The 13519-nt window shown below is 39.3% G+C and overlaps 1 protein-coding gene across 1 annotated transcript in view; it reads right to left on the bottom strand.

The window, feature by feature from the left end:
* The window catches only part of MTMR12 (myotubularin related protein 12), a 38568-nt gene that overhangs the window by 13253 nt on the left and 11796 nt on the right, over nucleotides 1–13519 (bottom strand). Inside the window, exons 3-10 of the mRNA XM_081881435.1 lie at nucleotides 12424–12563; nucleotides 10911–10983; nucleotides 10411–10541; nucleotides 7666–7759; nucleotides 4342–4465; nucleotides 2625–2700; nucleotides 1595–1701; nucleotides 524–648 (exon numbers count right to left, since the gene is read on the bottom strand). Coding sequence (XP_081737561.1) covers nucleotides 524–648; nucleotides 1595–1701; nucleotides 2625–2700; nucleotides 4342–4465; nucleotides 7666–7759; nucleotides 10411–10541; nucleotides 10911–10983; nucleotides 12424–12563 — 870 coding nt within the window. The remainder of the gene's footprint in view (nucleotides 1–523; nucleotides 649–1594; nucleotides 1702–2624; nucleotides 2701–4341; nucleotides 4466–7665; nucleotides 7760–10410; nucleotides 10542–10910; nucleotides 10984–12423; nucleotides 12564–13519) is intronic.

The raw sequence follows: 13519 nt of genomic DNA, 5'->3' as shown, positions 1-13519 counted from the left end.
TATTGACTGTTATGTTTGCACCCGCTGGAAAAAACATGAAGCAGAGCAGTAAGTCATCAGTACAATAGAGCAGCTCAAATGAATACGTAGTAGAGCACTGGAACCAAATGTCTGACACTGACAGCAAGTGGGAAACTCCTTGAACTCAAAGGGATAGGATTGAACAAGGAGAACAGAATGAAAAAAACATATGGTGGTCAGTAGTATCAGAAGCAGAAGATAGGTCTAGGGGTAGTGAAGAAAGACGTGGTTCTCTTTTGTAAAGTGCTATTTTGCTATGGCTTTTAGTGCTGTAGAACTGTTGATCTTTGGCTTTAGACATACTACATGAGTTCACACATTTGCAAACAGCTAACTCCTCTCAGCACTTTCTTCATGTATCAGAAAAGCAACATACAAGTTTAGTTACAAATTTCAAGAGACTTCAGCCAGTGGGGTGGTCACTGGAGAAAAAGCGCATTTTTTTGCTTTAGCAAGTCTAGATAGGATATTCCATAGTGCCCTCAATATAGTTTCCACTTACCTATTAGAAACAGCTGTTTAAATCTGGTGTATGCAATTTGGATCTCTTGCAGAGATGGAAGACTACTTGACAGGACATCAACTTTCACGGCTTCATAAGGAGGGTTATCAAGTGTCTTATACATACTGAAAAACACATTAAAACTTATGATTTAAATGGCTTAATAGTGACTATTTTAAAATTAAAAAGCAAGGAAGTTTACAATCCAATTTCTTACATGTCAATATAAATGTCAGTTTTCTAGGGTTCAGAGTATAAGATCAGCTATAGCATGATGGCAAAGACAGTCAACAAGAACACAGTTTTTATGCAATTACTTTGGTAAAAAACAACATGGTCTTCTTGACTGTTTTTCCCCCACTCTATAATTGGGGTAAAGAACCTGTGGCCACCAGTAAGATATTGTGTTACAACTTCCATCACCCTTGACCATCAGCCGTGCTGGCTGGGGCTGATGGGTGGTTGTACTCCAACAGCACCTGGAGGGCCCCAAGTTACCTATTTCAGTTCTAGATAGGAGGAACAATGCTAGATTTACTTGAGCTCTTGGAGCCTTTGCTGCTTCTCCCAGTTATATTGTTAAAACTGTACCTCTAATTTTCATAATGGCAGTGGTGTTTTACATGTTTATAATCTTCCTCTTCCAAAGTTCCAGGGATGCTTACAGAACCAATGGTGAAGACAAAGTGATACATAGGCTTTGTTTGTTTATTTAGACCTGCTCCTATAGACAAGCCCTATAGCTACTGGCAGTTAGATGCACCCTGCTGTTTGGGAATTTCATCATTGTGCTTTGGGTTAGCAATTGGTTTTTTGTTTTTTGTCTGTCCAGGATGCATCGAAGAATGTACAAACAAGATTAACAGCCATCTATGGCAAACAATCACTTGCATTGCATACATCAGTCAAAATTAGGAGAAAAAACCTGCAGTTCACATCACCCTTGTGATAATAGCACAATGAACATAGTCATAGGCAAATGTTTGTAACATGCATATAAAGTAGGAGTGAAATAAAGCCTGATGAGAAGATCCTCACAGACACTTAAAAATGAAAGAAGCTACTACTGACTCCTCTAAGAAGATTTTCTGTGTTTGTAGAGCGTTGTCATCTTGTGCTTTGGGCAGAGTAGACATCTTGAGGAGAGCAGCACCATTGTGACAAGACCAACACCAAATCTGCAACACACGTTTATTCTCATCAGTAAATATTACCCAAGGGGCATTCATTTTGTTATAAAGTAGCTGCATCATACAACAGCATGTCACGAGTGAATATTAGATCACTACAGCATTTCTGCATTACATTTAGTTTTCTTAAGGTCTGCCAATAATAAACTGCAATCATTTTTAAACATCATGAGTTAGATTAGATGATCATACGATAACCTCTAGCTCACATGCTTTCTGAGAGCCAGTATGGTGTAGTGGTTAAGACTGGCAGTCTCGTAATCTGGGGAACTGGGTTCGCTTCCCTGCTCCTCCACATGCAGCTGCTGGGTGACCTTGGGCTAGTCACACTTCTTTGAAGTCTCTCAGCCCCACTCACCTCACAGAGTGTTTGTTGTGGGGGAGGAAGGGAAAGGAGAATGTTAGCCGCTTTGAGACTCCTTAAAGGGAGTGAAAGGTGGGATATCAAATCCAAACTCCTCTTCTTCTTCTTCTGCCTACTCATTTTCATGTTTGTACAAGACATAGGTTGAATCAGTCTCCAAGTCTGGTTTGAGGGAAGCCACTTTTTTTACATCTCCCAAGTGGGAGTGCGCAAAGCCCGAGGCTCCACTTCCAGTTCTCCAAACCATGGAAGATTCTCCGACTTCATTCACAGAATGTATAGAAATTTCATTCTGAATTCTGTGGTGCCAACATTTTTCCTTATTTGAATAGATAGAAATTAACATCACACAAAATTACATGACCCAATGTTCAAGAGTACAAAATTGTCTCCTTTCTTGCTCAGCTTCTGTTCTTAAACTGCACTCATCTGATATATTACTCAGATTCTTCAGCTGTGCCACAACAAGTCCTAAACACGCCCTGTGTAAAGTTCACTTCATTCCCATACATGTCTTCCATAAATTCTTGACTACGAATATACTCACTGGAATTCCTCTTCCTTCATATTCCGAAAGGTCCTCTTCAGAGACAGACATGGGAACAACGAAGTATGCTGGCAACCTGAAAACATTAATTAAAAGTCAACAGCAATTTTCACTTATGATGTGGAACACCACAGGAACTGTACAGTTTTTTAAAAGTTCTCAAAATAGGAACCAGAGGCAAACAATATTTGGAGGGCACCATGTTGCACACCCCACTACAGAGTTTGTATCCAGAGACAAGCTATCTAATAGCTCTCCCCATTCCTCCAGGGGATACACTCCCTGTATGTATGTCATCCTTTAAAACAACATGCTCCAGCTTGCTTCCTAGGTTTCTAGCATTAGAATATAAACATTTATGCACTTTCTCTCCCCAAATGTCACCTGCACTTACTTATGGAACTTAGGTTTATATAAACTGCTATCACCTCTGCACCTCCAATGCCTACTGCAACCCCTCCCCCTATTGGACCAATGTTCTCATCCCCTAGATTTAGGTTGAACCCGACGCTCCTCAACTCCTTTTGGCTTTCCCTCATGAATTTTCTGCCACCTTTATTATTTTAGGTACCAACCAGTCTGGTTCCATTCTGACTCAAGTGGATTATCAGCCCTATTATGCAGGTCTAGCTTGTCCAAAATGTCCCTCAGTCCAAACACTTCCTACAAACACTACAGTCATACCTCATGTTACATTTGCTTCATGATACGTTTTTTCAGGTTGTGTCCTGCAGCGACCCAGAAGTACCAGAAAGGGTTACTTCCGGGTTTCGCCGCTCGCGCATGCGCAGACACGTAAAATTATGTCATGCGCATGCGCAGAAGAAGCAAATCGCAACCCGCGTGTACGCAGACGCGCTGCTGCGGGTTGTGTTCTATTCATGTTGCGAATGGGCCTCCAGAACGGATCCCGTTCGCAACCAGAAGTACCACTGTACTGGCTAATCCACACATTGAGGGCACTTAGCTGTGTTTGTTTTGCTAGCCCTGTGTATGGAATAAGTAGCATTAAAAAAAAGGTATCTTGCAGGTTCTAGCTTTCAAGCTCCTACCTAGGAACCTGAGTTTTGCTTCTAGGACTGCCTAACTACATTGCTAACTATTTGCACAAGGCATGATGGTTAACAGCAACAACCGGGGGAAAGAAAGACATAACATCTTACAAGGAGAAACACCACAGACAGAATAATTGCCACACACAGGAAGAACAAGGATATAGTTTGAGTTCCTCACTTGTAGTTTTATAAATCATTTAATGTGTCAACACAAATAGAAATTATTAATATTGCAATTGCTGTGTAAGGATTATTACGACGAATGTAATGGAAATTAAGATTTTGGAATGCAGGAATAAAGCAAATAATCAAGCTGTCAATTCTAGCATGTGGGGGGCCATCTTATCTAAATTATATATTTCAGTATTTGAACTACTGGTATTAATAATTGTATTATAAATTGGTATTGTTATAATGAGGCTATTAATGGATTGTAATTGAAAACTAATAAAAATTACCATAAAAATGGAAATGCTGTATTTATGGGAACCTCTGTTTGAATAACCTAATCATTGTTAACAACTGCAAACACCTTAAGAGAATAAATTCCCAAAGATTGCTATTCAAATTAATCTGTTCACAGCTTTAGAGAACAGATATAAAAGAAATCAGTTTACATTTGTTAATTTGTTCAATAGCAATAGTATGTGAGCTATACTTACTTTTTAGAAATATTGTAGTCTTCATTGGAACTCACTGCTTTGAATTTCAGGTTTCCTTTGGTTCGTTCCAGTTCCTGACGCCAGTCGTTAATAGAATCAAACATCACTGTCTGATTCTTTTTTTCTGTCAAAATATAATTTGTTAGTTCTAACCAATCTAACAAAAGAACATACATTTGGGGTGTTTTTAGCAAGAAACTAGAGAGTTTAGCTACAGGACTGGCTGAATTTAGTTTTGTGATTTAAATGTAGAAATTAGCATTGCGACATATTTACACAAAGCTATTGATTTGACCTAGAGACTACACCCATAACCCAAAGCAAAAAACTCACACAAACTTGGCAGTTTAAAGTGAAGTTGCTGTTTCTACATGCTCAACCCTTTTCCCTCTTTGAATTGCTTTCAATATCCTCAAACTGCTTTTTGAACTCAGGGCAGCTTCAAGAATACCAGTAGCTTGGAGTGCCACAAAAGAGGCATCCTAAAAAGGAAACTGCCAAAAATTCAGGTGCAAATGTGCCCATTTGCAACATGGTCTGTACAAGCATCAGTACTCCCTCATAACCTAACATTTTCAGAAATGCAAGTTTAAAAATGAAGGATTTTAAGCCCATACAGAATATTCTATTCAAAGCAGTAGTCTCAATTCATACCAATACATCCACAATACAGATTTTCCACATACCGTATTTTTTGCTCTATAAGACTCACTTTTTCCCTCCTAAAAAGTAAGGGGAAATGTGTGTGCGTCTTATGGAGCAAATGCAGGCTGCGCAGCTATCCCAGAAGCCAGAACAGCAAGAGGGATTGCTGTTTTCACTGTGCAGTGATCCCTCTTGCTGTTCTGGCTTCTGAGATTCAGATTTTTTTTTTTCTTGTTTTCCTCCTCCAAAAACTAGGTGCATCTTGTGGTCTAGTGCGTCTTATAGAGCGAAAAATACAGTAAACCTAATTAGGTGGTTATAAATTTCCATAAAGAGCAGTGGAAGTACAAAATACAGCGTCAAACAATTCTAAGTGCAGCTGTAAGTACATCAATGCCAGTTATGAGAAATAATCAAGCACACTTTTTAAAAAAATTAATCATTTTTTCGATATAAACATCAACCGCAAAAGATACATACAACAAAACCATGGAGTGAACAAAAATGGAGTGAAAAGTTAGGGGTACAGATAACAAATGAAATATGGGAGTCAAGTATAAAAAACAGAAATAGCCACTATGGATCTAAGACTAAGACTTATTCAACAGAAAATAATATTCAGAGTCCACTGAACTCCAGCAAAACTATACCAGAAGAAAATAACAAGTGCAGACAACTGCTGGAGATGTGGGAGTAAAAATGCGAACTTAGTATATATGTTGATTAACTGCCCGATGATAAGATCATTTTGGTGTGAGGTGAGGATATTTATAGCAAGAGTAATAAAAAGAAATTATTTAGGGGTATTGAATTTAATTCTAAATTATATTCCGGAAATGTGTGAAATTTCAAGGGGTAAAAAAATATATATGGATGTACTGTGCTATATTAGAAGCAAAAAAACTTGTTTCGATGAATTGGAAGAGCCGCAAAAAGATTCCATTGAGCACATGGATTGATAATATGGACAGATTAGCTACATATGAACAAATTGCATGTCGACGTAGAACAAGAATGGATAAATATGAAGAAACCTGGAATGAATAATCAAGCACACATTTACAAATTGCATTACAGCAAGTCAGTCTACCCATAAGAATTATATGCAAACACATGGCTATCGGATTTCAGACACTAGTATACCAGCAGTCTGGGAAGTGACTGGATAACTATCTCATTGTTTCACACCCAACCTTTTTCCTACATCCAAACAATTCCAATGTTGGAAAGAGTATATATAGTATCATTCATGAAGTGCAAGGTGTTTAGTTTGCCATAAACACACCAATGAGGGAGCTGCTTTGCCTTCGAACAGTGGGACACTAGTAATGTTAATGAAGACCAATCATAGGGACACTCAAATCATGCAGGAAATATTTCTAGGAAAAGGGAGAAGCTGCCCTTAGAATACCAACCGATTAAAAAAATTTCTCCTTCCTTCTTCTCATTCACAATGTTTCTACAGACAGGAAGTATATACCAAGGAACCCACTAGATTAAAATATTGCTAGGGCTTAGCCAAAATGGGGAAGGGGAAGCAGTTAACAGGAAGCTGCACACCACATAAATAACTTTGTTTTGTCATTTTGGGAGTGGTTTGAAAAACAGGCCAAGATATTCACCTATTCATAGCAAGGGTGGGAAGCACTGCCCTTTCTGCTTCAACCTTGTGACAATATCATGGAATCCACTCTGGCTAGGAAGAAAACTGGCACCAGAGTTACAGCTTAAGAAATACAGAATGTTTTAAAGGTAAATTAAGGTAGGTATCGGGTATGTTTTCAATTCCAAGATATTCATACTTCAGTCTTGGAAAATAACTGTGGGCAAAGACTTAACATAGTGCCAAGTTATCACACAGGCAAAATAATGTTTTGGAATAGTTTTCACTTGCGTTGCAGTTACATACAACTTAGGGAGTGGTTACTGTGCGCTGGTACAGAGTACTGTATAAATGCCCTAGTACCTTCCTGGATTTTACCTAAAGGTGTTTGGATATGAAATTGAAGAAGATCTTTGTTGCTGTTTATCTTTATCCCCTGGTTAGTCTCACCTCAATACCAGTGAAGTGACACTGCTTCTACCACTTGATTAAAACAGACACACACACACACACACACACACACACACACACACACACACACACACTACATTTATATCATTTCAGCAGCTAGAAGTAGAAGAAAAGTTTTTCCCAGTTATTCTCAGCTGCTTTTAGTTTTAGTTTTATTTACTAGATAAGGAATCTAAGCATACAGAAATGAAGCCTGTTGATTTCCTTCTCATAAGTTCAAAATACTTGGACAAAAATTCAGACATGCAGCCTTCCTAGCAAATCCGTTTTTTCAGCAAGAGAGAATTCAGCACAAAGTGTTGAAGAGACTTATACAGACATCCACTGAAGTTCCTCTCTTTGATTCCATACAGATGGGCATTTTATCACATCTCATGATTCATAGCAAAATAGCTCACTACTTAGATGACCATGCTACTGTCATTGAAATGAATGGGAAATGAAACCAAACACCTAAACAAATTTAGTAAGGAAAATAATTTGACATTTGCCAGTATCATAAATTCCACTTCTGCATGAGTAGTTATACCACCTGAAGAACAAACTTGCTTCAACAGATAACCCCCAATTATACTGAGAACCAAACCAAGTAGATATATGCTTACCTGCTTTACTTGGTACAGCTGTTGCATAAGAGAACAGAAATAAGCGTTTAAATAGCTTAGGAGTCTGTGTTTGATGAACTATGCCACTGACGATCTAAGAAAGGATCAACAAATCAACACATTTATAAACCAGAACAAGGATTAGCCAGAAAGGAAGTCTAGTCACTTACCAAGAAGCTCCATCCTTGTTTGGGGCAAATGAGGCATGCAGAAAAGAATGAGTTGAACCCTGCTACTACTCAGGAAGGCAAGGAACACCTTTCTGTGTTTGAAGCAAAGGAAGCATCCAGAAAGGAATGGAGTGTGTTTAAGGTACCCTGATCCTAAGAAGGGAGAACAGACTGGCTGGTTTGTCAGATCAAGGCGAGGGCAGAACATGCTGAAGCAACCATCTGACAAAGGATACCACTTTGGAAGGTGAAGAAATGGTGAAGAAATGGGAGTGAAGGATACCAAGAGGGAAGCTGAGTATGAGAGTGATTGCATATGTTTTATGTATTTTCTTAGGGTCTAGCTTATGCCTAGTTCCGAGCTGATAAAAGCACAAATTAACCTTCAAGATTAAAATTGGTCTGTGCCCAGGGTGACCCTATTCTTATGGGAAATATTTAGATAGCTTTTCACTGACAAGGCTCCCAGTTTGGAGAACTTGCAGACTGTATATATCACAACTAGATTAACCTTCTATTTAGGCTTGAAATTAATACTTAAGGTTAAAATGCTGAGCTCTAAGTGGTTGAAAAGAAACTCTGTTGGGTGAAGGCAAAAAAACAAACTGGGGATAAGCTTAAAGAACAGGATATAGCACCAAGGGCTAGGGACCCTCCAGCACCCAAGTCAGACTTGACCAAGACTCCCCATTTTGCCCACCAGACCATTTCCCCCCAAACCACATTGATCTGCCCTACACCTGACGTCATATGAAATATTAGGCGTGGTGCAGGTAGAGATGTGTCCAGTACAACGGCATGAAAGCAAAACGTTAACCACCCCACGCATCAGCTGGTGGCAAGGAACTTCAATCCTCCTTGGCTTGACTATGCATGCAAACTCCCCATGGCCAACTTGCTTGCACAGCTAATCCCTGCAGAAAGCAGGCTAGAATTCAGGGTGGTTAATCCTGCTTAGTTACTACCTCCCCCTACCTCCATGGCCCAATGTTGACAGTTGAGTGGAACCACCCACTTGTCAATCGCCCTATGTCATTATGACAATGACTGACAGGAGGGCGTGAGAGATTTTAAAAAGGGCAAGTCACATGTTCTTCACATTCCTGGATAATAAGAGGTCTGAACCCATTCTTTTCTAGATGTATCCTTTGTTCCAAACAGAGAAAAGTTAAATGTTCAAGACTCCCACACATTTTCAAGCTATAATAAGGTCACTTTTTAAACTTAAAGGCAGTGCAATCTAAACCCTTATACTATTGCAATGCTCTCCATACACCCATGAGTATGGACAACTCCCTGTAGGGGACCAACTCCATAAACACTGTACCAAATGTAGAACGATATGATGCGACATAGGCCGAGGCTATATTATCTTGGATGGGTGAACAGATGAAGCCAATATCAATTTGTATGTCATTACCAAGTATATACACTTCTGCAATGTTCAGAACTAGATGTAAAAAGGACTTAAGTAATTCTAGCTTCTGCACTCAATGTATAAATGGAGCCACAGCCAAACTATGGCCTCACCATTGAGGAGCTGCTGCATGCATGAACACTAACTCCTCTCCATTCTATTTTCTGGTTTGCCGGAAGGCCATCCAAATCAAGCAAGCTATGTTCACCATGAACCAGGAGCTGGGGAGAAGGAACTGGAGGAAGCCTGAGGCTCTTTATCCCGACATCTGAACAATGGCTAGGGTGTGATGTCAAAGCAGTTCAGACAAACCGAAGGAAAGAAGCTTCACTATTATGTAGACTGCACTTTTAATGCTGCTGGGAGCTGTACATATTATAATAGGTACAACCAGTCACCTGAGGGCTTTTGTGTGAATACAGAACATGCAAACACCGCATGCCATTTTCCTGTGATTTCCAAATCCTCAGTGGCAATTCTAAAGTAATAATTTTTTAAGTTTTAAAGAGTGACTAATTTGGGATGCTCCCGCTTTCTCTAAATGTGTCAATTTTTCATTCAAATACATGAAAGAAGCTTACTGCTGCCGTTAGAAACTAGACTTCCCGTATGTTCACACAGTATCTTTCACAGTGTGATGAATGTATCAATGCTGGATAAAAGCACTAGCTGAGTATTCCTTTTACTGTTTTTCTTTATATTTACATATTTCTTTTAACAGTACTATTTTAATACTGTATTTCTATTCATAATAGTTGAACATGAAAAGTTCTCTCTGTGCTCCTTTTCCCAATTCTCCTGTGCCACTGGAAAACAAGCCAGAATCTGGCTTGTTCCAACATCTGAACCCAGATTCATGCTTTTCTTTATTACAAACCATCTATAAGCAGTAAACAAAGAACAAACCTTGGGTACTGCTCATTGTTTGAAACCACGAACTCAGGTTTCAAATGTCATGACAACTCTGACTTGCTTCCAGGTTTCATAAAAGCAACAGGAGAGAAATTTTCAGAAGGGTGTACCAAGATGCCGCACATCCACATTAAAACTTTGTAAATGCCCGACGGAAAAAGCTTAGTCACTCTATTCATGAAAGTTTTGTCATAGCTACTCCCAAATGTTTTTGTTCTAAAGAAAGGGAATTGAGGCTACAGTTACCCGTTTTACTTCTTCCTCCTTGGTGTATCGCAAGCAGAAGTGAAACACTCTGAGATCTTTGCAGTAGATTATCATCGTCTCTGGGTATTTTCTCAGTTGACCATTCAGGGGTTTCTTTCTCTCATCATAAACTTTAAGGGGGGAAAATAGTTTTAACATTTCTCCATGCAGTGAGTTAGAACAGGGAACAAGGAAATCTACCCCTTCTCTATCATGAACAATTCTATCAATAATTTTAGATTAGTGACCATGACGGGAGCTGAAAAGAAACACACATTCATCCTGATATAAGGAATGGAAAACTATCTGGCTAGAAAGGCTATTTGAGAGTTGAGTATGTTGGAATACATGCTTCATAGCAAGTGATCTTGACACATTATATAAGATTTACAAATTAAAACTCAAACAAGTGGCACCAAAACTGAACTTTAGATTAGGATCACCAAGTGAAATAAGACATTTAGTTGACACCAAATAGTCACAAGAAGTTGTCAGCCTACCTCCATAAAGCTGGTCCACACACTGAAGAGTGATGTCATTTTCCCCAATGATTTTATTATAAAATTCTAGTTCCTGAAAAAAGAAAAATGTTTTGTGTGTTCCTTAACAGACACTAGTCTTTTCATTTACTCTGTATTGCAAGTATAAGGTTCATAATAACAGGACTGGAAGACTAGGGTACACTCTCAACCATGAAGCTCAGTGTGTGACCTTGAGGCAGTCACTATCACTCAGTCTAATCAACTCACTTGTGGCTACGAGTTTTGAAGTTTCTTTTTCCTATTTCCAAAGCCTCAGTCTTCTGAGAGCGCCAACAAACCTCCATTACTCTCCACTGATGCCTAAAAATGCCCAATTTTAATGTCACATCCCTGTCAATTGCAATCTAATCTTACCTAAAAACAAATCACTTTACTACAGAGACTGCTTTGACATCGCTACAGATTTGAAGCCGTGGATAATTTAATTGTTCACCAGCAACTTGTCCATGCTAAAAGAACTAGATACACATTTAATATTTGAAGACAATTGTTAAGCCTCATTTTTACCTCCAGTATTCTAAAAGCTACATGTTTAAGGGAAACCTCTACCTTAAGACTCCAACCTAAATGGGCCAGAGTGGTGTTTTACAAAATATTTAAATATAGCATGCAGAGCCAGGCAGGCAGCCATCCCTGGCCACTGTTGAATGAAGCAAAATATCTAACCCCTGCCTCATTTCAGGTCTCTCTAATTCTGAGGTATTGCTTTGGGCCTCTCTGGAGAACAACCTTTGCTAGGAGAAAGACAGGGAGTATTACTCTTGATCCTCTCGGACATCTCAGTGGCTTTCAATATCAGCCACTACAGTATCCTCCTGGACTTCCTTGCAAGATTCAGGGCACCATTTGTAATGGTTCTGCTTACTGGAAGGTAGGCTTGAGAAGGTGGTACTGGGAGACTGTTCCTTCTCAAGCAAGTTATTCTGTAGGATTCCTTGGGATTCAATATTTTTCCCCGTGGTATTTGGCATTTACATTAAACTGCTGGGAGAGGTTGTCAGGTGATATCAGAGTAAGTCAACATATTCCAATTACAGCATGCTCCATTTCTCGTTTTCAGTAAACCAAGGTAAAGTCCATGAACCTGTGCCTGCAATCAGTGACTGACAGAGTGAGAATGCTTAAACTGTTTTACATGAATTACGAATTTATTTTTATTTTTTTAGGTAAGGAAGCAGCTCAACAGACTATGGATGCAACTCATTCTGGATCTGATCACCCTTCCTTATTATGTCAGATTTGTCTTGGGGCATTGCTAAAATCAATTTTATTCCTGGATTCTCAGGTTGCAGCTGTAGCCCAGAGTGTCCTTATCAGTTCAACTAGTACATCAACTACTGGAAACTAGAGATCTGGCTACTATCATTCTTGCTTCTAGACTGGACTCTAAATGCACTCTGTGGCAGCCTGCCACCATATAATGAAGAGGATACACTCACAAGATAGCTTAAGGTTAACTTAGATTCCTTACATCATCCTCCAAAGCAGGTTCTTCACCAAGGAATGAAATCTTGAAATTCGTGCATATAAGTTTCCCATAGGTGCCACGGTTTGATCCATCATCTTGTGTGTACTTCAAAACCATATTTGCCTCGCAAAGCAGCAGTTCACCTGATGGAAATCAACATGCTTCTTAGCATAGTGTAGTGAACTACTCAGGTTCTTTAATGCAAAGGTTCTCTAACAAATTACAAATGAAGTTGTCACATGTAAATTCACTGCAGGAAAGAGTACTTGAATTACAGATGCGAAATATTTAAATCAACGACTGCTGTTGAGTATTATTGGTCTAAATTACAGAGCTCCTAGTGTTCATTAAATCCACTTTCAATATTTTAAGTACGCTCTATTACATGGCTAGTTACCTACACTGCACAAATAGAAGGAAGGATGCTAAAGCCCATTAAGACAGGCTTCCTCAAACTCGGCCCTCCAGATATTTGGGGACTACAATTCCCATCATCCCTGACCACTGGTCCTGTTAGCTAGGGATGATGGGAGTTGTAGTCCCAAAACATCTGGAGGGCTGATTTTGGGGATGCCTTTAAAGCAAGCTTGTTCTACATATAGCTATTTTCCACTACCTTCCCATTCTCATTTACCTGTAGCCCTCCAGTTATTAATTTATTTCAATCCTCCCTGATGATTGACTATTGACCACTGGGAGTTGTAGTCCTATAACATCTGGAGGCCCACAAGTTACCCATATCTACTGTTAGCTGAATGGCAAAGCAGAATCTTCAATTTCCTTCACATTTGGGACCCGCCTTTAACCCCACTAAACCTTTTGCCCACAAGGGTGGCCAGATGCCAGAAAATAGGGTTCCTACACCTAATATCTCCAATATAGGGCAATATTGGCAGATGCAGTTCACCATACAGGAACAAGACAGTAGTCTTCATTCTATACATCTTTTAGAGATAAAGTTGCTATTACTTCTCCCAACCCTTGCTTACTTTCTCCAAAAATATCAAAGTAGCAATTGTGCTCAGATGCTGCAATCAATTCCTATAGCAGCCATGTGGGGGTTCTTTTGGACAATGCATTAATGTGGTGACCATGTGCA

This window comes from Podarcis erhardii (genome assembly GCF_964252035.2).
Source record: "Podarcis erhardii genome assembly, chromosome: 11".
NCBI lineage: Eukaryota > Metazoa > Chordata > Lepidosauria > Squamata > Lacertidae > Podarcis > Podarcis erhardii.
This window is presented reverse-complemented; position numbering and strand designations above follow the sequence as displayed.